This window comes from Haliotis rubra, unplaced genomic scaffold (genome assembly GCF_003918875.1).
Source record: "Haliotis rubra isolate DU_JTF1 unplaced genomic scaffold, ASM391887v1 Scf102, whole genome shotgun sequence".
NCBI lineage: Eukaryota > Metazoa > Mollusca > Gastropoda > Lepetellida > Haliotidae > Haliotis > Haliotis rubra.
This window is the reverse complement of record NW_025764915.1, coordinates 1858935-1884800: the sequence shown is the minus strand read 5'-3', so window position 1 is coordinate 1884800 and position 25866 is coordinate 1858935. Positions and strand designations below refer to the sequence as shown.

The 25866-nt window shown below is 41.3% G+C and overlaps 3 protein-coding genes across 3 annotated transcripts in view; 2 read left to right on the top strand and 1 right to left on the bottom strand.

Moving 5' to 3' along the window:
* LOC124270499 (nucleoprotein TPR-like) overlaps positions 1-16042 on the top strand; it is a 45943-nt gene extending 29901 nt beyond the window's left edge. The window contains 14 exon segments of the mRNA XM_046705518.1: positions 71-278; positions 905-947; positions 1433-1546; positions 1738-1836; positions 2219-2356; positions 3190-3313; positions 3591-3784; positions 10744-10841; positions 11460-11545; positions 11977-12075; positions 12994-13120; positions 13507-13580; positions 14326-14412; positions 15170-16042. Of these exon segments, the coding sequence (XP_046561474.1) occupies positions 71-278; positions 905-947; positions 1433-1546; positions 1738-1836; positions 2219-2356; positions 3190-3313; positions 3591-3784; positions 10744-10841; positions 11460-11545; positions 11977-12075; positions 12994-13120; positions 13507-13580; positions 14326-14412; positions 15170-15438 (1760 nt within the window). The 3' untranslated portion in view covers positions 15439-16042.
* Positions 16043-16425: 383 nt separating this feature from the next.
* Positions 16426-19956, bottom strand: LOC124270518 (tektin-2-like). Its single transcript, XM_046705540.1, has 6 exons — positions 19807-19956; positions 18764-19209; positions 18195-18409; positions 17739-17961; positions 17390-17613; positions 16426-17210 (listed from the first exon to the last, which is right to left on the bottom strand). Exons 2-6 carry the CDS (start codon positions 19175-19177, stop codon positions 17018-17020), a joined length of 1269 nt encoding a protein of 422 aa, XP_046561496.1. The 5' UTR covers positions 19178-19209; positions 19807-19956; the 3' UTR covers positions 16426-17017.
* Positions 19957-20151: 195 nt separating this feature from the next.
* LOC124270527 (all-trans retinoic acid-induced differentiation factor-like) lies at positions 20152-25614 on the top strand. Its single transcript, XM_046705550.1, has 7 exons — positions 20152-20305; positions 21252-21382; positions 21768-21839; positions 22106-22177; positions 24053-24168; positions 24517-24614; positions 25050-25614. The coding sequence occupies exons 1-7, from the start codon at positions 20234-20236 to the stop codon at positions 25155-25157; spliced, it is 669 nt and encodes a 222-aa protein (XP_046561506.1). The 5' UTR covers positions 20152-20233; the 3' UTR covers positions 25158-25614.
* The last annotated feature ends 252 nt before the right edge of the window (positions 25615-25866 follow it).

The window sequence follows — 25866 nt, the reverse complement described above, 5'->3', positions numbered from 1 at the left end:
TGCCATGACACTTTCCCTTCTTTCCCTTTCCCTTCTTTCCAATATGTCTGAAAGATTTCATCTTCTGTAGTAGACATGTCCACAGACCTTGTGGAAGAGTCATCACCAGCTGCCGCTTTGGAGTTGATGCAGTCACAGATACAGCAGCAGCAGCAGCCACAGCAGCAGACACAGGTGACGCCAGTGTCTCCCCACCTGCCATCCACGTCATCAGGGACAGTGGCAGACAGTGCAGCTAGTCAGTCGCTAGGGAAGCGACAGAGGGAGGACACAGATAGGTGGGCAGCAGACTTCACATACTTCATGCTTGTACAGGTTCATGACTGTCAACCTCAATAGTTGTCCATAAGGGGACATACATTACAATAAGTCCCAAGTAAACCATGCTGCTTGAAGTACATCCACTGCTCGGACTGAGTGGCCTGGTTGTTGGGGATGAGGCCCATGATATCTACATCATGGCTGATTGTTTTGCCCAGACATTCAGTCATTGAGATTTAACAGGATTAGTAATCCAGTCAACAAATACAACAGAAGACTATGTGTTCAAGCATATTGTATGAATGTTTTCTGGTTTTGAGTGGTAACAGGTATTTCCCATGAAGTAAGGTTGATCCTGTTATGTTTCCCTTCCGGACCAGCGTCAAGACTACTGAATGGGTTGATCTGTTGGTGACAATTCTCACGAATTCTGTTGGTGACAAGTAGGTTGATCGTTGCTCTTGGACCCCTGTGTATCTTATGTAAGACTACTGATGAGGTAGGTTGATCACTGTTCTTGGACCCGACGTATCTTATGTAAGACTACTGATGAGGTAGGTACATGGTTGTTCTTGGACCCACTACTGACTAGTGCAGACCTGAGCTTCAATGGGTACTGACTTAATGTATTGTTTTGTTGCAGTCAAGAGGAAGCAGAAACACAGGCCAAAAGAACAAGAACACAGGTTTGTGAACTTGAGACAAATTTCACAAATGATATACACATGAATTCTTCTAACAGTTTTTGATTTCTGTCTGTCTTTGACTTGATTTAGACTAGAGATCTCCTCTACAGCCAGACCCATGCAACTGTATGTAATAGAATGTATGGTTACCCTTTTCAGCTTTCTCATTTGTATCAGTATTTCTTCTCTTCTCATTGCTTTAACTTCTGAAACTGTTTCCTTCTAACAGACAATAGAGATGTTTATGAAGTGAGTGAGGAAATAGACAGCATAGTGGCATATCAGGACCTACTGACCTACTTGTAGACACCTTATTAAGGCTGATCAGTCCAGCAGTGATGGACCACCTGACTGGACCTGTAGAGGAATGGTTGCTCACTTCTTGTTGCTGCCATGGTTACCTTCAGCTTGTCATATCAAATCCTTCATTTTGCCACAGCTCTGTTTGAAACAAATCACACTGTCAGTATTATTCCCGGTTTCAGCAGGGCTCCCCTCTCCCAACCATCACGCTCACTGATGAAAACGCCCAGACAGTCCACCTAGAGTCACAGGAAGTCCATCACCTCCACCAAGCACAGACCGTGGAACAAGAGGAGGTAACCCTACCATGAATAACTTGCAACCTGATGCCCTTGTTGTAATAAATGTATGTTGGACCTTGCCAGGTTTTATGACTTGGCCACCAACAACTAAATATGATATATGTTCCAAACTTCTAACTCAAAAACATAGTATATTTATCCCCTGTATTTATAGCTTGTAAATGTTCAATATTCCACGTCTCCAGACACCTGCTGAAGTTGCAGTTGAAAGCGTGTCCCCCCAGATAGTAGGAGGTTCCCAGTCCGAACCCGCCAGCCTGACACAGCTGGAGGACGTGCCACAGGTATGTCTGCTACCATATTATCTGTATTCTGTTAACATATCAGAAACTTGTATGAGTAGTGAGGAGGTTCAGCTGTGAGACATGGATATAAGACATCTTAAGACTGACCAGTTATCATAAGTGTCTGATACTGGGGTCATTAATAGATACAGATACATTGTATGGTATTTGATAGCTAAGATCACACAACATGCATACACCTTGCCCAGTATCTGATTCCTTGTTGGTGCATGCCACTGAAACAAAGACTGTGGTTTTTCATGCATGATCTTGTAATACATTCATGTTTACCTGACAATGCGATTGGAGCCGAGTGAGTGTGTTACATGACGACAATGTGTGTGAGGCTGAGCGTGTCATTGTGTCCACTGTGTGACTTCAGCATCCCCCACAGGAGCTGTTTGCAGGACCCGAGCAGACAGTCGATGCCGGGGCAGAGGTAGTGCATGCTGATGAAGACAGTGGGGATGTGATCATCCTGAACAGTGAGGAGGAGGAGGGTTGTGGAGATGAGATGGAGGTAAGGGGGACACTGCAACTGACAGATCTGTGTCAGTCGGTAGCTGCCCCAAGAGAGAATATTTACTCTACCATCAGTCACAGCTAAAACAGCTCTTTTTTCAGATTGCCGAAGTCCATGAAACATTGGATAAATGTGTTAAACTAAAGTAAATCAACTAATTTGATTGGAAATGATGTATTTGTTGTTTTCAAAGTAAAGATGTCAGCTTAAAAAATATTTCAATGACTTTAAGAGCTTTCCTCTTACTTACGCTGGTATTTCACACAGCACAACAAGCTGTCTTCCAATGGTCCATGTAAGGCCTTTAGGTAGTTCTGTAGGTAAGACAGTTGTTAACACAGGAGAGCTTTCTTCATGTCTATGTAGAGGGCCAAGTCACTAAAGGCACAGCAATTATAGTCCGTTTGGCTCAAAAGCAGACCGATGAATTGCAATCTAACTCGAAAACTAATAAACATATAATACTCAATGAAACGCTGATCATAATCAAAATATCAGACCTACCCTGTGATTTGTTTGCAGAATTTATGTTCTAAAATTAAAAAAAGTTGTTTAACAAACTATCATTAAAATTTTGACATAGTTCACCATTTGTTACGAGGGAGGAGTGCAGAGAAAGGGACAGCCAGGTGTTAGAGCCAAACCTTTGGGCATGCCAGAAACCTATGGTTGTGTTGAATCCTGGTTCAGCCCTGTCGTGTTTGTCAGCTCATGGCTTACCTGTAAGTGGTAAACTGACGCACCATGTTATAACTGGAATAATGTGTAAAACAGCATTAAACGCTCCCACTCACTCGTGTCTGTGTTGAGAGATGTGTGTTTGTTGGCAGGACTCGGATGAAGAGGAGGAGTATGATGAAGGGGAATACGATGAGGATGAAGACGAAGATGAGGATGAAGAGGCAATGGCAGAACAGGGAGATGAGGAGGATGACAATGACGTTGTTATCATTGGTAAGATAAACACTGGTCTTTGCTCAAAGGTATTTCTGACATTAATATTACCCAGATTCAGTGTTTTATGTTTCACTAATGCAGCAGTTTCTCAGATAAGATTTGTGATGTGCCAGCTTTCTCATGAAAAACATACTTCAGCATGTAATTCTTAATAAATGTTGGTGACCCATTATTACTGATCGTGAACTGACTGATTAATGACGTTGATTGAGTAAAATGTCTCAGCTGATTCACAGCCCTGGTTGGTGACATATCCGACTGTTGTTTTTTTCAGACATTGAAGACAATGAACAATCCATGCCTTCCCAACAGCAGCCTGCAGGCCCAGGACCCGTGATTCAGCAACCAATCATAGCACAGCATCCTGTAGTAAGTCCACGCCCAACCCCTGCCCTTCAGCCAATCGTGCATGGCGAGCGATTGCCATCTGTCAGCATCAGGGCCCATCTTCCGCCATTTATGTTAGGGGTAGGTAACTGTTGTATCAGGTCACCAGGTGGCTGATGCTTGTCCCACTGCTTGCTGGTGCTGCCTGTAGGTATCCATGGTGATAGAAGGCATGATTACCTAACATCACTCACTCACTCTAACCTGTAATCTGTCCAATATGGTGACCAATGACACAGCATTTATTCATCATGCTCATCGTTTTCTTATTTTGACATTATCCATCTCATGTTGTGAGCATTAAACTTCAGAAGTCGTTATCTCAGCTACTACTAAAATCCATTAATGCCAGTCAACAGAATATACTCTGTGTCCCTTTGCTACAACAACGCATGGTGTTATTCAAGAACATGTCACCAAGCAGCACTCTTGTATGAAAACTTGTCTCACATACTGGATCTATAGTGGCATTTTGTCTTCATGTGCTTAAGAGTATCTTCTTGCTTAAGAGTAGATATGGAAATATGAAGCATCCAGTGTAGTCATTATTTTTTCTTATCCTGACTCATGATCTTTTGTTTATCTCCTTTTCCCTTGCGAATGATAGTGGAACACTTGAATCCCTTGAAGTTCCCGAAGCAGACGTAAAAATACACTCACCCACGAGTTACCTTCCTTTTGGCCCTTTCCCGCGCAAACAGTCATGTGACCAGCCTTACTTGTCACTCTCTCCCTTTTCGCCCAAGTGGATGGTTTGGCGAGCACTGGAGTCCCATATACGGCATTTTATCCTTTTTATTTAGATCCTATTCTTCAAAATTATGCTGTGTATGGATTTGGCAATAACTACTTTGTATTATATGTAATAATTATTTGTATTTGTGTCATAATTTCATCGTTATGTAACTTTGTTTACATTTCATGAAATCTTGCAGTGTTTGCAGGCACAGGTTATCTGTGGCTGATCTTCACCCCCAATGCCCCTTGTGCATAAAGCCATGTTCTTCCAGCTTGCGCTGTACTTATTGTGTTGATTGATCAAATCTACAATTTAATCAATATTTGTCTTATATCTATATACATGCCATGAATCGGGTGAGGAAGTCATCTCAAGTCACGGCTGATAAATCAGCCTGCAAACCCGTATGTTGATTGCTACTGCGAAGATTCATAATACTGGTGCTATGTTGAGTACGTTGCAGGGGCAGTCGTCTGGTATGGGGGCCAAGAAGAGATTGGCTACAATGCAGTTGACTCCGACTCAAGCTAAGAAAAAGACGTCATCCTCTTCTACATCGCAGAAGAAAGCATCTGTTACCATATCGGAGGGTAAATCTACGCGGGCTAGTAAGTCAATGCATCAGAAATGCTTCAACGAAGAGATATTACCTTCACATTAAGTAGACGTTTTTGATGATCCCCCACTACTTCTACCCTAAGTGCCTATGAGATCAGCAACTCAATCGACGTCTACAACTACAACAACGGTCACAGCAGGACAGCTGTTTGTTGAGGCACACAACTCATCAGCGTTCGTTCGCGAACGCTTCTTCTACACCGCAGCAGCTTCAACCAACGCAGAACTTTGACCCGGGTCAATTTATGAGACAATTCACCAACCAGATAATGACCATGATGGAACGCAGGTTCGAGGAAGAAGTAAAGGCTCGGCACAGCCTCTCATCTACCGACACCATGCGCAGACCTACAGACCTGCGCGAACCTACTGACCTGCGCGAACCTACTCCTCAGAGAACTTCATCTCAAGACTACGTTGGCGAACGTACACCTTTACGAAGGTCTCCAGAGTCGGACGACTCTGTCATCTTGGAGGAGGATAGAAGACATGAGATGCCTACTCATCATTCTACATCTGCGAACCCTCAACGTTAGAGAACATCGAAGGATCCATCTCCTACACCTAGCCGCTCTAGATCAAGATCTCACAGACGTTCGCGAAGTCACTCATCACGAGACAGACGTTCGTAAAGAGAAAGCTCACATCACAGAGGTTCGTGAAGAGATGAATCTACAGATAGAGGTTCGCGTAGGGAGGAATCTTCAGACAGAGGTTCGCGAAAGGATGATGAAGGTTCGTCAAGGGATACAGGTTCATAGATGGATGATACGCGGAGGCCTAGCTCTAATAATCAGGAGACACTGGATGAGCAAGCGGACTTCGTCTTCCAAGACACAGAGGTTACAGCTTGGATTGCCAACGAGTTGAACTTCGAGTCACCTTCTAAGGATAAAGATGAAGTCTACACTCATATGATGCGTAACGACGACTTTGACGTCACTATCCCTCCAATTGAACCTATATCCAGGGTACCCTCCAACCTTTGCACAGCTTTCGCGAAAGCATCCAAGTACCAGAGTCAGCATCTGCCATCATTTAATGTGAAGAGATTCCTTCTACATCATATAGATCCATTTACAAAATTGATATCAGGATTCGGAACGACTGGAGTCTTCCATCCCCAGCCGTTCCTGTAAAACCATCGACAGTGGGTGGACGTCTACAAAGGTACTGGAAAAATTGGGGAATACTAGAGGTCGACTACATCTCCCAAGTACTACGAGAAGGATACAGAGTACAACTCAAGGCCTCACCTCCACTAACCCTCAGCCCGATGGTCTTCGACTGCAGAGGAGCAGACAGACAAACTACAAGAAGCCATCAACTCACTACTTATGAAGGAGGCGGTAGAGATAATAGATCAGCATCATCTCACTCCAGGTTTCTACTCCCCAATTTTTCTAGTACCTAAGAAGAACTCCAAGGAGAAGTTCAGACTGATTTACAACATGCACAAATTCAACAAAGACTATCTACTGAAACCAGAGAAGTTCAGAATGATCCACCTACCTCAACTCAGACTACTCGTCCGTCCAGCAGATTACATGGCCAGCATAGACCTGCAGGATGCGTACCTACACATCCCCATACATCCGCAATCAAGAAAGTATCTACGATTCCTATTCAGAGGGCAGCACTTCCAGTGGAACGTCCTACCGTTTAGAATATCTTCGGTTCCGTGGCTATTCACGCGAGTAACCAAGCCTATAGTCGCATATCTACATCATCGAGGTCTACGCAATGCCTTCTACTTGGACGACGGAATTCAGGTTTACCGAAATTCTCAGACTACAGCTGAACTTTACGATCAAGTTGCTCAGTCAACTAGGATTGCTGGTGAACCTTATGAAGTCAGAGTTGGAACCAAAACCAGATCTACAATTTCTGGGGATAAGGTTTATCACAACACAGAATCATATTGTCGTCCCAGAAGATCGTTGAGTCAAGATACAAGCCATGATTCTACTAGCAGTCATCTCTCAGTTAACACTACGATCATGGCAAGTTCTACTCGGTCTAATAACCTCGGCACAGGACTTGACTCTCACAGGAAGGTTACAACTAAGACCGCTGCAACGGTTCCTGACAAAACATCTAGACAACGTCGACCCAATCTTGCTGCCAGACAACCTCAAGAGGTATCTAATGTGGTGGACACTAGTGGTGTTCCGATTAATTGAAATAATCGAAGATTGGTCACAGTGACCAAACGACCAAGCAATCGATCACAATTCTCATAATCAAACATAAACAATTTTGGAACTTCTGTTTTAGTCTTTGAAAAACTTGACAATGGAACATATCTTAGAAGTTGTCAGGGCCTGAAAATGTGTTTAATTCTTAGAAAACTCACTTCACTAACTGAAAAGCCATGACTGAATGTTTCTCGAAGACTCCGGGAAGTTTATGTTCATGATATATCAGTCATCACTTTAAAGTAGCAAGTTGCATCATGTTATACATATCTGCAATAACAACCTGGATAGGAAAATCTGAAAAATGACGATAACCAATCTTTTTCGATGATTGTTCGTTGGTAATGAAGCAATCATCAATTGTGAGATTTCAACCAATTCCCAACACTAGTGGACACAGGTCGAACGTTTGCGGAGGGACCTATTTACAAGAGCCATCCTTCGACACACATCTCTACGTAGACGCTTCAATACAAGGCTGGGGTGCACATCTCAGCAATCAAGTTGCATCAGGGAGTTGGTCCAAAATAGAGCAGCATCTTCACATCAATCTGCTGGAGATGAAAAAAAAAGCCGTGATCAACGCCTTACAACTTTGGTCGAGCTCGCTGATCAACAAAATGCTGATGGTCCACACGGACAACTCTACAGTGGCATTCTCCATAAATTGGCAAGGAACCACAAGGTCTCCAAGCCTTCTATAGCTCATATTCCAGTTGTTCTACATAACGGAGGAAGCAAACATCTGGATAAAGGGGTGTCACATACCCGGAGCCAAGAACGTGCTTGCAGACGCTCTCTCCGACCACTGCACCCCTCACCTACGGAATGGATGCTCCATCCAGAAGCATTCCTGCTCATCATAAGGGAAATAGGGTCCCCTTGCATAGACCTGTTTGCCACGAGGTTCCAACAAGCAACTACAGACGTTTGTCTCACCAGTTCCAATTCCTCAAGCCTGGGCAACAGATGTACTGAGCATATCATGGGAAGGACTAAACGATTACGCGTTTCCCCCCCGATATTACTACCGAAGGTTCTGCTGAAGATCAAACAGACACAGGCGCTACAACTGACTTTGGTTGCGCCATACTGGCCAGCCAGAGTATGATTAGACCTAATAGAAGATTTCGGATGCCCAACAATCAAGTTACCAGACCAGCCGAACCTGCTCATACATCCGCACACCAAGCAAGTCCACAGGAACCCGACACTGTTCCAGCTACACGTGTGGACCGTATCAAAACATGTTTGAAGAAAAGAGGATCCTCCGCCAGGGCAGCCAAGGCAGTAACGCTAGCGTTACGCAGATCTACTTGTAACATGTATGATGACAAGTGGCTGAAGTTTGAGACTTATGCAAGGCGGAAAGGCTTCATTGCAATGAAAGCTACTCATCCACAAGTGGCGGAATACCTGTGTCATTTGAGACAGACTAGACATCTGAAAGATTTGATATTATCTACATACCTCGCTGCCATCAGTACAGGCATTACCATGAAAACAGGCATCAAGTTGACGAAAGTACCAGAATTACTTGCCCTGCTTAGGTCTTTTAAACTGGAGGACCAGCAAAAGAAGTTCAGAGCTCCGGCCTGGGATCTGAATGTAATTCTACGTCATTTTACCAGTGATGCCTACGAACCTCTAGACCAGACTACACTCAAGCTGCTGACACAAAAGACTCTGTACCTGCTTGCGCTAGCCACGGCAGCTCGAATATCAGAGATACATGCGCTGGACTTTGGTCAAACCAGATTCAATACGGGGCAACATGCTGCAGTACATCTAGGACTTAGATGGGACTTCATTGCCAAGAACAAACTACCTGGTTAGAAAGTTCTACGTACCAGCGCTATCTACAATCCTAGGCCCAGAGGATATAGAAGACCTATCCTTGTGTCCGTTCAGAGCCCTGAAGATATATCTTCAAAAGACTTAGACAAGGAGACGAAAATTCAAGTGCCTGTTCATCCCATTATCAACAGAGACATCAGCAGAAGTCTCAAGAACGACGATATCGTTCTGGATGAGAGCCGTCATATTGAGAGCCTATAAAGCAGCAGGACTAGAACCTCCTAGAGCTTCCAACCCACACGAAGTTAGAGCACCCCTGGCATCAACACTGGCTCTGCACGGTAATTGCTCTATACCAGCAATTATGGAGGGCTGCTTTTGGAAATCGGACACAGTGTTTGCCAACCACTACCTCCGAGACATAGCCACTGAAGACGTCTCAGGCATTCACCAATTTGGGCCTCTCGTTGTAGCATAGCAACTAACGGTTCCTCAAAGGCACTGAGTGGGAAAATCTCACCCTTTATCACGTTGACTTGTTGATAACTTTTACTAAGGAAAAGTATTAGTTTGAAAGTCCATGCGCACAGTCTAGGACAGGCTAGCATGAGTGATTAAAGATCCTGTACGGGTAAAGATCTTACCTGTACATCAAGGGGTCGCAACTCATTTATGATAAAGATCTTATCATAATCTATGGGTTGTTATAAGATATCTAGTAATAAGAAGATACTAGTTTATCTGTAGCCACATGAATCAACATGATTCAACCTGTCTGAGACTGAAGTAAGACAAGAAAGTGGTCCCACTGAGTAGTAACAGAAGTTGGAAGAATAGGATCACGGAAATGCTGTTTCGCAGTTCCCATGAGGGGGATACAGGATGTATCTAAGGACAGCTGATGAATCCACGAAGTGGCTTGACCCACCACCAATCCGTCGGATTCTATAAGCAAAAGATCATGAGTCAGGATAAGAAAAAATATGTAATTTTTCAAGTAAAATTGATATTTTTATACTTATCCTGACTCATGACGAGAAGCCCTCCCAACCTCCCCGCTGAAGACACTTTGGATTTCACAGCAGATCCAAGTGCATGGGCAGAAAATCAGGAGAGAGTGACAAGTAAGGCTGGTCACATGACTGTTTACGCGGGAAAAGGGCAAAAGGGAGGTAACTCGTGGGTGAGTGTATTTTTAAGTCCGCTATGGAACTTCAACGGATTCAAGTGTTCCATTACCATTCGAAAAGGAAAGGGAGATAAGCAAAAGATCATGAGTCAGGATAAGTATAAAAATATAAATTTTACTTGAAAAATGATATGTTTGTAGATTTAGCAGTTGCTCCCACGGTAATCCAAGTCAAGGCTGCTTACTGCTCTGAGCTGCTTCCCTCCTACTGACTATGTTAAACTAGATTGCTTTGCAGTAGGCACCAGTTCTTGTGACAAAGTATCTTCATCAGACTAACTCATGTCATGATTTCACCTCATGCTTCAACAGGACTAACACCCTCTTAGATCATGCCAATAATATTATTAAATCACAAAGTCACTTTTCTGTACATGACATAATACCAGCTTTCACTCCTTGCGACTACACACATTAAACGGTGTCATTGTTAATATTGCAATTCATGAATGAATCATCCCAGAATGTTTAATCTGTATTTACTTTTGCGTGTGACCAGGGTCAGCCAGGACCATTTGAAGAGGAGGACTGTACGGTGCCGAGCACGCCCACGCTCTCTGTGCCGAGACGAGCTGATGGCTTTGCAGAGGCCCTGAAGTGAGCAGACAAATTATTCTGATTCCAGATTGTGGATAAATCTTTCATTTTAACCCCCTGGGTGCCAAGTTAATCTCCTTAGAGTGTCATGATGTGTGTTCTATATTCTCTGACTATAAGTGACAAGTGTCTCATAATATGTGTTCCCTGGCTATAAGTGACAAATGTTTTATAATATGTGTTCCATGGCTATAAGTGACAAGTGTGTCATAATATGTGTTCCCTGGCTATAAGTGACAAATGTGTTGTAATATGTGTTCCCTGGCTATAAGTGACAAATGTGTCATAATATGTGTTCCCTGGCTATAAGTGACAAGTGTGTCATAATATGTGTTCCCTGGCTATAAGTGACAGATGTGTTATGATATGTGTTCCCTGGCTATAAGTGACAAGTGTGTCATAATATGTGTTCCCTGGCTATAAGTGACAAATGTGTTGTAATGAGTGTTCTCTGTTTGCCGATAAGTGACAAGTGTGTGTTGGTCTATGTTCTGTGACAAGTGTGTCTTGATCTATCTATGTTCGGTTTTTGACTATAAGTGACAAGTGTGTCTTGATCTATCTATGTTCGGTTTTTGACTATAAGTGACAAGTGTGTCAGGTGTCTTTTGCGTTCAGTTCCCCCCAGGTATCACAGAGGTTTGTGTTTGGTGCCGAGGGCAGTTTGAGCCAGCCAGAACTGGCCCAGCTGGAGTCACAGCGAGGTAAGTAACTGTACTGACATCACACGACTAACAGGATCAGGTGGTCAGGCTCGCTGACTTGGTTGACACATGTCATTGGTTCCCCATTGCGCAGATCGATGTTCATGCTGTTGATCACTGGATTGTGTGGTCCAGACTCAATTATGTACAGACCGCTGCCATATAGCTGGAATATTGCTGAGTGCGGCGTAAAACTAAACTCACTCGCTCACTCACTCATTTGTTATGTTGGCACAAACATTTTGGGGTTGAAAAACTAACATGATGAGTTTGACATTTCATCAGCTGCACCTGACTCTTGAATAAAGAAGCTACATAGTAAAGAGAATTCTGTCCCTTGTGATTTTACCACAGGCTAATGCCATGTAGACTTTCAAAACCAATATTTACGACATTAATCATCACCACATTGTGTTTTTTTAACCTGATAGCATTAGGGATGGACGACACTCGCATGGATCTGTCTCAGTTTGATGATGGCGGTGGCGGCCGCAGTGTCCCAACAACACCGTTACAGACATCTGCCCCAGGTAGGTTCACTGACAGCAGGGAGGAAGCAGTGTTTCACTCATGGTAGAGACTATTACCCAGGGACTAGATCAAATATTGACAAACTGGCCAATTTTCATTGATGCCATGAGCTGACATGCAGAGTTACCCCTCTTGATTGGGTTCAAGTACAAAATGGTGGCGATGGGTCTGAAGTATTCATTCCATTATTCCGTCATTGACAACTAGGTGCCAGTTGTAGGGTGCTACTCTGTTGGTTTGTTGGTCAGGCCAGGTCAAACAGCTTACAGAAACTAGCTCTATATTTCAAGGTTGGTACATGTGGCACAGTCATCTAAGATGCTACAGTTCTCTGTATGCAGTTGCATTCCTCTGGCGCACCAGAAACCTACAGTCATGGCTTTCTTTGGAATGTTCTTGAAATAATTGTCAGTGATAATGAAGGTCAAATTGGTCGTACACTAAAAATGTGTTATGCTTCTATTAACTTCAAGGAATAAAATACATGTCACCCTCAGGTCGGGTCTCGAATAACAAAAGATGAATGTCACACGTGTGAGGTCAAAGTCACATAGAAATTCCTATTGCTGCAGATATCTTTGTAAATTTTCTTATGCAATAGTTGATATTTGTATAATGTGTGTGTGTGTCTGTCTGTGTGTGTCTGTCTGTCTCTGTGTGTGTGTGTCTCTCTCTCTGTGTCTCTGTGTGTGTGTGTGTCTCTCTCTCTCTGTGTCTTTGTCTCTGTATGTGTGTGTGTGTGTGTGTGTGTGTGTGAATGACAGGTCACAGATGCCTACTTCCACAGAACATGTTTCTAGTTGACATGGATCTTCTTTGTATAGTGTAGAAGAGAACAGGGGAACATGCCAGTCCTATATGGTGTTGATGTAAGGCAAGGTTGAACTGTGTGTGCTCATTTGTCTATCTGTTCACAGTAGCCCTCCCTGAGGCACATGTGGAGGCAACGCTGACCGCCCCAGTGGCCGAGGTTGGGCAGCCTGGAGGAGAGGACGTGGAAACAGCTCAGCAAACACAGGAGGCCACTAGAGCAGAGCAGGACCGGTGAGGACAGCATTTAGGACGCCCTGTTATGAAGGATCTGGAAGTCCTGGAGGACATCATACAAAACCTTTGGTCCATGTAGTTATAGTTAATGCAGTTTAATCAGAAAGCACTGCAGTAGTTCTTTCTTATCATGAAAGCTGACTTCCACGGAGGTCAGTATGTGACTTTGCTAATCTGAGATGCTTTTACCACCAAGACATGGATCAACATGTTCTTGTTCAGATTGTTTTGTAGGTTCCTGATATAGGACTACTCTTGTACACAATGTATTCACCAAAGATTTTGTAAAAAATTTGGTCAAATTTTGCTTCATCTTTCCTGTAAAGAAATCGAAAGTGTAGACTATTGGGACTTGTTTTAACATGAGGATGTTTGTGTTGTAGTGAGGACATTGAGGAATCTGCCTTGTTGGAGGGAGACCCACCCCAGGACTCCACACCCAGCACACCTGATACAGGTAAGGCCACAGTTGGGTATCATTATAGGAGACGTTTCCCACCATGTGATGTGTTTATGTAGATGTGTGTACACAAATGTGTTAAAAATGAAACATACAACTTAATGGATGACAACTTCTTGTTTATTGCATAGAGTGACATTTCGATGTAGATTCTTACACCGTTATCAAGCTAAGACGTTGTATGTTTCACTTTTGATTCACCCACATTTAGAATGCCAATCAAATGATCACAACTGTGTTGTGCTGTAGGGCTGAGGCCATGTGTTCTGTGTTTATCAATAAATGTCTGCTTCAAATACAAAGATTTGTTTAACATGGCAACATCTTCTAGTAACAGGATCTGTTGTCTGAAGTTAGGCTATGTTGAGTCAAACATGGGTGCAGTTTTATTCCTGATCTTGAAACACGTTTATCAACAACAAAGTTTGAAATTGATAATGTAACTTGGAAGACATTTCAATCTGCATCTTATGTTGTACAATTCCTGAGACTAAGTATGTATTAATGTATCTCTGTGCTTTCAATGTACCCTCTGTAAAGCCATTGTTCATGTCAGGAATATTGCTAATGGTCCACATGTTCTCCCTTTCCTGGGGTGCGCAAGCCAAGTGGTTACTGAAACATGCCAAAACCTGGGATATAACCAGAATAATGATGAGACACTGCAGTAGTTCTTTCTTATCATGAAAGCAGTGTAGAACCAAACTTGCTCGCTCACTCACTCACTCACCCTGCTGTCTAGGTGATACCAGGCCAGAGACAACAGGACAGAAGGAAGCAGCAGAGGATGATGGGAGTTCAACATCACAGGGAGCAGCCGACCCTTCAGGTATGTGAGCCTGATGTTGATAATGCATATCGCCTGTGATGGTGACATAGTATTGGTAAACAAACTCTTATACCCCCAAGAAGTTAGTGTAATGCTTTTCTATCATTTATCTGTTGTCTTCAAAGTCTGAGAATTCAAGTATTTTGTTTTTACTCTATAAATAGTTTTACAAAAGCGATTGAGGGGTCTGTATATATACTGAGAAAAACAAATAAAGGATCACAGGAAAGTTCAAGCATTCCTTTAATATTTTCCAGTTTTCATCACCAGATTTGAATAGCGCTGTGGTGATGAAAACTGGAAAATAATAAAGGAATGCTTGAAATCTCCTGCGATCCTTTATTTGTTTCTCTCAGTATATTTTGTTTGAATCACAGGCCAAATGTTCTTGAGAAAATATATGTGTGTAACCTATTAAGTAAAAAATGTTCATAAATCCAATGTTTTGTATGATTTTCTCAATTTACAATATGTGAAGTCCATTCCATTATATTGTTGGAATATTTATTACTCACTTTGGAGTGTATGATTTGTGTCAGTTACTGTTTTGTTTGTTGTTATTTCATGTAGTTTCTTTTTGTGTTTTTGAAATGGACTGGGAGGTGGTCTGCATCTTTTAAGCTTTAAATGTGCGAACTCTTTCAAGGTTTCTATGGAGATGATTAAATAATAACGTGAACTGTATGCAGCTGTTAATAGACACCATTGTGGTATATCATGACAGTGTCATTATTGAACACAACGTTTCTCTGATCAGGTGGTCCAAAGCCCCGGATTCAGCGTATAGTGTGGGAGGGCGAGGGTGCAGCCAATGCTCCCCAACCTGTCACCTCCACCCCCCAGCCTCAGCCAACACCACCCACGACCCAGCCTGTACGTGGACACCCTGTTCAGCGCCGACCTGGGGGCTACCAACCCCGGCCTCGGGGCCCCCGGAGGGGTGGGGTCAACATGAGGAACATGCGGGGGACAGGGCACTGGAGGGGCCGACCAATGAGAGGAAACTATAGGTCCCCACAGTTTTAGTGTATTCAGCACATCACTAGAACTGACAGACTTTTTGGATAATTCTGCTCAATGATGCACACCCATGGATGCTGCAGTTTGATCAGTTCAAAAGAAAAGACGAAACGCTCTAGTTTGTTCTTCAGTTGAATGTACATCAGCAAATGTTTAAATGACAAGGGTATATATTGTGCAGTTGTAGGTTGTGTATTACTGTGCATCATGGAGCCAGCATCACTATGGAACTATGGGCAACCATGTCTGTACAATTCCATTAGTTACTTCTAAAGGTTAATTACCTTTCATTGTAAGTGTTTTGTAATGGTCAAAACATATTTGGTCTCTGTAAAACATGTGTAAATATGTACATATTAGATACTGCCATAAAACTACTAGTTTTATCATGTTGTATTATGAGACTCCAGCATTTCATCAATGTCCAGACGAACATGAGAATTTCACTTTCCTGCACTTCAGCCCAGCATTTAATGCTACACATGTCAAATCATATATGTTGGTGAAATCATTTTGTTTAAGAACCGGTTATGTGACAAACCCTTGTCTGATATATTATCAAATAATATTTGCAAGAAATCATCAAATAAACATGGCTATTGTATAATCAGATGTTGTTTTGTTGTCAAATCAGGATGTTTGTGCTTGCTGAGCTTGATATTTTAACATTTTTCATCTAAAATTGGCTGGGCAAGAAACGTTATCGGGTACTGATGTACATGTACTTGATATCAGTGGCCACCCAGGTGAGATTCTCTATATGTTGTGCTTTCTTTGAATAAATACAATAGAACCCCAAAAGAATACTATTGGATTAGTTGAAGCTGTGGATTAGTTGTGATTTGATTCATCCAACCCAATCTTGCAGCACCGTCCCAACTATGTCAGGTTTGTCATGGTCTGAGTCTACTGCATCACACTATGACCTCCACTGAAACCATTCCTAGATTACACGTTGTCAACTCTCTGTAGATCACAAGACAGAAGTGGAGACACATCTGGAGCACATTTATTATCTTTTTGTACACTTTTCTTTTCATATTTACACATTCATGACAAATTAAGTAAGCGGTTGTTCTTTTGTATGTATGGCCAGTACAAGTCATCTGAAACAGAGGATCTTGCAGTAGCAGTAACCCAAGTTATTGTCATTCTACATGATACTGTAACTGAAACACACATTGCAGTCAGAAAGTATTTACAACAAGGTAGATATTTGTGAGAAACACAACAACAGGAAGAAAGCAGTTGAATACTGATGCTGTAATCCTATAACACATATATATTCCATTCACATGATTCAATTGTCCACAGACTCCAGTATATAAACCTGCATGCTTATATACAAGTTTCCAATTTTGTTATAAATGAAATTGTAGAACAGTTTAAACTTCAATGCATCAACTGCATAGAAAATATTCATAACAGTAATAAAAATGTACATTTGCTCAGGACAATTTTACATGTGTTGTGATAAAATATTGGACTTGATTTGAGATCTATATTCAACGTGTTGACATAAAATTGATATTTGCACAGCTGACATGAGAATCTTAGTTAAATGATTTATTTGTGATGTTCCTGGTTAGGCAAGAACGGTTGACCTCTGTCGCTCCATGCCAGTGAGTGTGAGATTCCTCTCGATGGTGCTCTGTGGGCGGGCCTGGAGCTTCTGACGTACGTTCATGCAGCGGTTGTCCAGCATCAGCGAGTTGTTCTTAAGAGCGAGGTCATCATTGATGCGATGGAGGTTCTTCTCAAGGCCATCCAGAGCATGTCTGTAAAATAAATTGTTACAAACATTACAATCACACAATGGTGCTTAAAAATATCAGAATTATACTTCACAGGGATGGCAACAGCAAAATCTATTTTCAGCTGAAAACTTAATATTATCTCAATGCAAAATCAGCTAATTTTCAAATATCCATCCATCCCTGCCTAACTGTTTACTCACTTTGCCTGGTTGCACTTTTCTTCTAGTGCCCGCTTGGTGGCCTCAAGCTGCTTGACCTCATCAGTCAACCCATACTGGGGAGCATCCCGGCACAGCTCCACATTTGGTCGGTATGTACGGTTCTCAAGACGAGTTTGGGCCAGTTTCATTGGATTGATCTTCGCACGGATGGATTCTTCCAGGCCACGAATGTCATTCTCCATATCAGCAATTTCCTCCTCAGTCTGAAAATAAAGATTGATATTGGATGTAGCTAACTAACAGATGAGTTCCCACGGCCATGAATAGCGAAGAGGGTGTCAGAGGACAGTACAACTGCTGCATTTGACATCACACTGAGTAAACTTACATTCTTCTTCTGCCACTCCAGTTCATCCTTTGCTCTCTCAAACTCGTGGATCCTCTTCCTGAAGGCGTATTCCGTAGCAATTCTTTGAGCCTCTAAGTCATTGGCAGTCTGCTGGAGAGTGTGATGGATTGCCTCTCGTAGTCTGGTGGATGCCTTCATCTCAGCCTCAGCACGTTCTTTGTTGTAGCGACTAAAGTCTTCCCATTGCTGAGGGGTGGTACTCCTGTTACAGAGAACATGGGGTCAGGCAGGTGGAATGGACACATTATAGCAAAACAATCACCCTCTTTTCTAATGGTGTTTTACTTTGTTATTGGTATCTTTGCAGCAAATCACAGTATATCCACAAAACAGTAGATAAATTATACACTAAATGAGGGTATTACAGAAGTGTGATCTGAATAAGATAGATGACATTTGATTTCATCCTGTAGCAAGATGAAGTAAGTTGCCTACCCCTTGGGGACTCTGAGTGAATCTGGCTTGAAGCTGATGTTTGGGGAGCGGTCAGTGAGGTTGTATTGGTCAATGTCAATACCCAGAGCAATGTTCTTGTCCTGGAGGTCAGCCTGCAGCTGTTGACGAGCTTCCTGCAGCAGACACAGCTGCTCAAAAGACTCATTCACACGCTGCTGCAGCTGTTTCTTGATTCCCTCAATCACTTCAACTTCCTGTGAAGCAAAAAATCAAGTTTCATTGTTAGCTGGTCAAATTAACAAATTGCCAACATATGTATTTATTGTGTTAGTATTTTAGTCAGTTCAGCTGACCTGACAATCTAACATGAGGTTGTTCTCATCAATTTACCTAATGCAACATGATATACAAGTAAGGAGAATATCTTTAAAATTAAGAGGATACAGAAGGACAATATTTGAGTGGTAATAATTCCCCATGGTACTGATGCTCCAGGCTTTGTGTCACAATACTTGTAATACATCATAAGGTTACCTACTGATACATTAATACAGAGGAATTTGTCCTCATGGCAACAGATGTACAGTGGGATCAGTGTATGTCATCACCTTGTGCAGCTGACCCTCTGGATCATCCTGAACCACATCAATGGATTGCCTGCCCTCCCTCAGAGTCAGACACTCAATGGCTACATCCAACGGCAAGTTCTTGGCCTCAAGTGCTTGCTCGGTCTGTTCCTTGGATTCAGTGAGGTCAGCTATTTCTTTGTCTATGTCAGCTAGAGTCTTCTCCAGAATTTCTTTCCATTTCCTGATATTATCTACTCTATCTGCTAGACGGACATTATTTGAATGCTGATCCCATTTTGTTTGATTGTCTGTTTCATTTCTTAAGAATCTGCCTTCTTGTCTGACTTGGTGTGAAGCATCCCTCTGTCGCTCAGCATTGGTAGAGATGGTGTAGTTGCTAGTGAACCAGTCTGGAGGCTGGAAGCGAGTTGTAGGGCGAAGTTGGGTGGCCATTTTGACAGCTACTCCAAAATTAACTCTGGAGTCTGTAAAATCAAAGATATTAATATTGGTAAGCAACCAATATGTGTGACATAACATTCCTTGCAAAGCACTGCTACAATGTTAAAAAAAATTCCAATGACAAAGAGGGATTACCACTGTTTCTGCCGACTACCAGCGCTCAAGCATCAGCTATTAAATATGGATCAATTCCTTGTTCAGAACTTGTGTATAAAAATACTATGGGTTCTTTATCATCATTATCATCAAAATTAATAAAGCATGTAAACCACATAAACGTGAGTTTGCAAAGATGGATAATGGCCGAAAAATAAAGAAACAAATCGGGTGAAGTCAAAACATTCATAATTCAAACTGGCAATATTTCTTTCCATTATCGTTGATGATCCTAAAACGTAATGAAGGACAGAACTGTTGACTAACGGTAAAAGTAACGTCCTTAATGACAAGCATATATAGCAAAGATTTGCAGTAGATGATATCTCGATGACAATCTGTGACACTGAAGCATGAGCCAAGTACATAAGTCACGATATGATGTGAAATTTGGTTAGTGTATAACAGTAAAATTATTAATCGGACTGAAAGACAGTATGGTGCGGTAATCTGGTTGTACAAACCCAACAAAAGGTGTCGAAGTCGGTATCCTCTGTAGTTGCCTGAAGTAAACTGATGGAAACGTTACAAATGGGGACTGAGTAAATAGCCACCACACTCTACTTGTAGGCCTCGTTGCTAACGAAACACAAAACGTCAGGCTATTGATGTCAACAATCTTGTAATTGGTCAAAGGCTTGTCTCCGGGCCAATTAAACACCCGATAACATACGCCAGTTTGGTTTGTTTACGTTGCTAACGTAACAACCCCGCGGAGGTCACCGCTAGGAGACGACATAAACTGGGCCCCGTCTATGATATCGGAACATACTTTGGTGCAAGTTTACGACGCGCAAAAAGAGTCAGAACCAGCTTAAGCGACGAAACAGGAAGATGGGGTCACATGACGTAAAAATGGCCGCTCGTTGATTCCATCTCGGAAAAGAAAATATGACTCCCTTACGCAATTGGCTTCTTATCAACACATTCCTAGTTTACATCGTCTTTTGTAGTGATACACAGGTAAAAGCAATTGAATAGTTGACTAGTGCCTGTTCTCGATAAAAATATTTTTCATTCTGTGTTTTATTTTCGCGTGAAATGGGTGTTTATGTTTTCGTGATGTTCTGTTATCAGTTTGCTTAGTCCACCGGTATACTATAATGGCACAAACACCTGCTACAGCATGTTAAGAAACAAAATGTATCGTGTGAGGGTGAAACTGGTCGTTAGAAAAGTACTAATAAACCATAACAGAACACAGGGACACTGAAAAAACATGACTCCTTTAGGGGTGGAAAACTTCAACGTTTGCCAAGTCCAAAAATTAGATTGTTAGTTGTTAAAATAACTCCCAAGTTTGTTAAAAATGGCAGTTTGCAGGGTATATTTTCTAATCTTGCCAGTCACATTATTATATGTTCACATTAGTTCCCAGTGTTCGAGTTCCAGTGTACGGTAAACTATGGTTGGAACACTCCAATTAAGGCACCACTAGGAATTTTAGTTCATTTTTTCTTCAGCATATGCATCTGATCTATCAGACATATTGGAAACAGTCACAAGTAAACAAAACATGCACTGCAATTCAGTACCAGAGTTCAAATACCAATAACAATATCCCATAACATAATTTGGGAAATATGTTCAAAGAAACTTCTGAAACAGGTTATATTCAGAAAGACCTTCCTTCCTTCCTTATATTACTGAAAAAAAGTGTTAATTTCTCTCCACTGACTTGAAATTATTGGTATAGTCATGGATGTTAAGATAACCTCTCTATTGCTTTGATCTGTCTGATCTGATGCCGAAAAACTTCTGGAGGAACTTCAGGAATTTGGATGTAATTTAGTTGCTGGTCCTACCCTTAATTGTCAATAATCAAGTGAATACTAAATTATTAATACATTTGATAAAGCATTGAAAGTCATCCATCACAGGGGTACTTAACTGTGTTTTGATATTTCAGAACAGTGTCTGTTCTAAGACATGCAGTAGTTCAATGAACGGCAGCTATGTCTACGACTTCTGCCATGAACAAGATCTCCAGCTTCAAGGCAGATGTTGTGTCAATGTCACAGGCTCACAACAAATTTTAGGGTAGGCAAGATCAGATGATTTTGTCATACATTTTCTTTTTCCCATTCAGTTTTTGAAGAATGTAAATATAATTTTATCAAATATAGTATACTGTAGTTTTTGTTAATGCAGAATTATTTATAACAAGAACATATAATTGTTCAACAACTCTAACTGGCAAGAACCCTCTGACATCATCACACCTATTCTAATGGTTTGACTAAACATTCTTATTTTTGGATTTTCATAGTGACTTAACTTAACTGCAGCTCAAGGCAGTGATCACACCAAACATGACTACCTAAAAAGATTTAACATCTTTGCTGAAGTGTCCACTCTGTGCCATTTTTGTTGTTAATATTTTCACTGGCTAACCAATATTGATAAACCTGAACATTGATTGCAGCCTTGACCTTCAGGGATGTGGACTGTCACAGCTGACTGGCTTGTTCACACATGGAGCATCTCTTCAAGTCCTGTAAGTTTTATTGAGACAGAGTATGTTTCATGTATAATACAAAACATGTTTTATGTCTTCAATGACATCTGTTGTTTGGGCTTTGATAATGAATATTCTATCTTTCCTTGCTTATGAGTCACATATTCATGAATTAGTGTTTCATGTTTTGCCATTATGGAAAAACATGAAACATCTTTTGTTCCTGTAAAGCTGACAGTGTAAGATGGTCGTGCATTGGATTGTTAGTACTCTTAGGGTGAATCGTCTTGATGTCACTTTTTCAGTCTACTCCAGGACAACCCACTGATGAATACTTCAACTACAGATTTCAAAGGCCTCTTAGAATTGAAATATTTGTGAGTATCACTGAATCAAATTTATCAGTGTCTGCCCGGGATAGCCACATTTGAAAAATACCAATTGCAGCTAAAGCCACATTTCAGGTACAAACCTTGGTGCCATGAAAGCCACAATGAGTAAGGGAATCAATACCGTGTTTTTCAAATATGTGTCACCCACTGATCACAATGGATTAAAATTGTTTTAGTGACTTGTCCTTTGTTTGTTTAGTTAACATATGATAGGTGGCTTCTTCATTCTCATTGAAGTTTATAGTTAACATATGATAAGATATGTTCTGAGATTAAATGATACATGCTATGGAAAAGGGCAATTTCAGCTTTTGCTCTTGAGAAAATTTTATTTGTATTTTTTTGTATTTTTATGTCTTCATGTAAACTAGTTTGGTTTGTATGATTGGTATATTGCATCAGCAGAGAAGTTTGGACAAGAGGTTTCCTTCAAATGTACTGTGATGTTTCAGCTTTAAATCAAAATGCCATTACTGCAACGGCGGCAAAAAAATGATTTTGGAAAATCTAGTCATAAATTTTGCTTCAAAACAGCTATGAAATGAAAAGAGTAAGGCATCACATATGTGGCTGTTTATAAGTATATTGGGTTAGCCTAATGGTCATTCTTCTGAATTTTTTATTTTTCTTCTTATTTTTGGCGTGAATGTAAACATATATTAATAACTGAGACAACAATAGCTCTTATCTCAAACAAGTTAGCCTAATGGTTAAAGCGGTTCGGTTCGAATCCCCACATGGGTACAATGTGTGAAGCCCATTTCTGGTGTCCCCCGCCGTGATGTTGCCGGAATATTGCTAAAAGCGGCGTAAAACCAAACTCAGTCAGTCAGTCTTATCTCAAACAGTTATCAGAAAAGGATAAATAAAACATTGAATTGACCCTCCCAAAAGTTAAAATGCTTCAAAGAAATAATTGGTTGTATAATCATAAATAATTTGTAATAGTTGTTTGAGTACCTAGTTTGCGTGATCTGGACTTTTCTCCACGAACAATTCAACTGGACTTCTAGATTTTACATAATGAATATTTCACATTATTTAGGGTAACATGGATTAGCTAAAAGCACATTGCCGGGAGAGCCACATTCACATGATCACTCAACCATGCCCATTGCCGGTTGTGCCCCACCATTTTCAACTCTGTTCCTAAATGTGGCTTTCCCAGGTTATAACCAATTCATCAGACATCCGGAGGTTCTAATGCAATAAAAAATAATGTGAATGCCTCCATTAAACTTCAGTATCTTCAATCAAAGACATATGAAAGAGAATAACAATCCTTAGAATGTTGAAGTTGTTTGCTTCTACTGAGTGCACCAGGTAGTACAGCCATGTAGAGTTATGCCCCTTAGTTGTTTCAGAAGCTGCTGATCCTTGTTTCTTAAGTGAGTGAGTTTAGTTTTACACAGCACTCAGCAATATTCCAGCTATATGGCAGCTTTGTTTCTTAAAGAGTATACAGGTTGCAAATCAGGTGAAGTTAACATGGTAGTTACAGGATTTGATGAGTGACTGCATCCAGCAACTCCTCTTTTGAAAGTATCTTGTATGTGTGGTCTTCCTAGGCAGATAACAGTGTCAGTAATATGCCTCTGTTTGCCCACCAGTTAATGGGTAACCACCAGGATGACATGACTTCTGTTTGTGTTGTCGTATAACACCACACTCAGCAATATTCCAGTACATGGTCATATCGATCTTAACATTCTAGCACTTCACAGACAGCTTGGTTATTTTGGCCCCAAGAATATGAGAAAGTAAACTGAGTGCACACTCATCCATTGAACAGGGTTTTAATGTGGTGTTTTGAAAATATTTTATCTGCATCACTTGACTAAAACTTTACATTCTGGTCAGGGCTCTTCCTATGGACAGTGACTGTCCAGGGGGCATGGGTGCGTGGGAGATGACCAATACAACAGCTAATGAAACACTGTGTCTACAGGAGCTGGACTTCTGTCTCGTACATAATGGTAGGTGTGTCATGTCTGTGCATGACTTGGTCATATCTGGACCATTTGACATAGTTGGATGGTGACACTATTTATGTGAATGAAAATTTAAGTGCAAACTTTATCTACTTACGTAAACAAACCCAATTGATCTATATGTTAGTATTCTACCTTTCATACCTTTATGTTATGTCTGCTTGAACAAGGTTGTAGGTACATTTCCTGATTACACGTTCACTGATATCATGAAGAGGACTGCTCCTTACTTCTTGTCTAAAATATCATTCGGGTACCATTTTGGACATTTCAAAAGCTAATCTGACAATCTAATGTACATGTAATGTCATGGAGATTTTCTCTTCATTTCAGTGTCTTGCCCCTCCAATTCCTACTGTGCTAATACAGGTCCAGGGATAACTGAGTGCCTATGTTTACCAGGCTACCATGGATACAAGTGTCTCAGAAAGGTAGTTATTACTTGTAAAATTATTAAATGCTATTTATAGATATTCATTATTTTGCTCATCTCGAACGACACAAACTAACAAGACTTAAAGGGTGGTGGGGTAGCCTTAGGGGTTAATTGATCGCATGCCGAAGACCCAGGTTCGATTACCCAGATGGGTACAATGTGTGAAGCCCATTTCTGGTGTCCCCCACAGTGATATTGCTGGAATATTCACACTCAATAACACTTAAGAAGACCTCTTACATTATTATATGAATCCTAATATCTGTTGTGTTGCACCAGCAGGGCAGCTTGTCAAAGGAACGACCTGGTTTTCATTTTGTGCACTGTGTGATGCCCATATTTGGTGTCTCAGCGATGGTTAGGGATGTTTCTTAAAGAAGCAAACAGACCCAGCTCGCTCATTGGCTCAGCTCTTTCCTTTATGTTGCAGGGCACATTTCCCACAACAGTGTTTACTGCTGGAATGGTGGGATCAACATTATTTGTGGCAGGCCTACTCTGGTTCACACAAAGACAAAGTGTGAAAAAACAAGTGTAAAAATATCCAATCTCATCCTTCCACAGTCTGTCTTCCAAACAATGCTGAGAGAACGACAGATCCCATCCACAACGCTCTGCTCCATTCCACTCCAACATCAATGTCACTCATACAGATAGAATCTGATAAACTGCCATACTGTTCAAAACATTTAATTCTTTCATCAGCCCAGCTGATAAGTGTGACTGGTAATGTAAATGCAGAGGCCATCCCATTATTTTACCTTGACTGTGTCAATTTGTGATGTTTGTTCATGGATGTTCAATGTTATCTCACACTTGTGTGGAAATGCATTCCATGTTATCTCACAGTGCAATACACCATGTACATAGTGTACAAAGTCCGAGAAATATATGTTAACCTGTGTCATTGTTTCATGTGGAACTTGCCTTGATACATTTGCCACTGACTGGAAATAAAAGAATGCTAATTTCAAGCAGATTGTCTGCTATGCAAATGTGTACTGTTCTTGATATTCCTGGACATGCTATTGGTGCATGCCACTCACTATTTGTGACAACAGACGAGAGTCTGAGCAGCACTACCCAACTCAGACCTATACTGGATCTCAAGGTTAATTGTCTTGATCAACTGATGAAAGATTAGGCATGTTAGGTAATGTAATTTAGATTTGAAAATGCTTGTTAGAGTCATTTTCAGTAACCAGAGGTTGTCATGAGAGGCAACTAACTGACTTGGTAGATTGCGT

Excerpts from the sequence above, each read along its gene's own strand:
- LOC124270518 (XM_046705540.1), bottom strand. The coding sequence starts at position 19,177 with ATGGCCACCCAACTTCGCCCTACAACTCGCTTCCAGCCTCCAGACTGG. Across the intron at positions 17,962-18,194 it reads TCACTCAGAGTCCCCAAGGG|GAGTACCACCCCTCAGCAAT; the intron begins GTAGGCAACTTA and ends TCTCTGTAACAG. Across the intron at positions 17,614-17,738 it reads TGGAGTGGCAGAAGAAGAAT|ACTGAGGAGGAAATTGCTGA; the intron begins GTAAGTTTACTC and ends CTTTATTTTCAG.
- LOC124270527 (XM_046705550.1), top strand. The coding sequence starts at position 20,234 with ATGACTCCCTTACGCAATTGGCTTCTTATCAACACATTCCTAGTTTAC. Across the intron at positions 24,169-24,516 it reads CTTCTGTCTCGTACATAATG|TGTCTTGCCCCTCCAATTCC; the intron begins GTAGGTGTGTCA and ends TCTTCATTTCAG. Across the intron at positions 24,615-25,049 it reads GATACAAGTGTCTCAGAAAG|GGCACATTTCCCACAACAGT; the intron begins GTAGTTATTACT and ends TTTATGTTGCAG.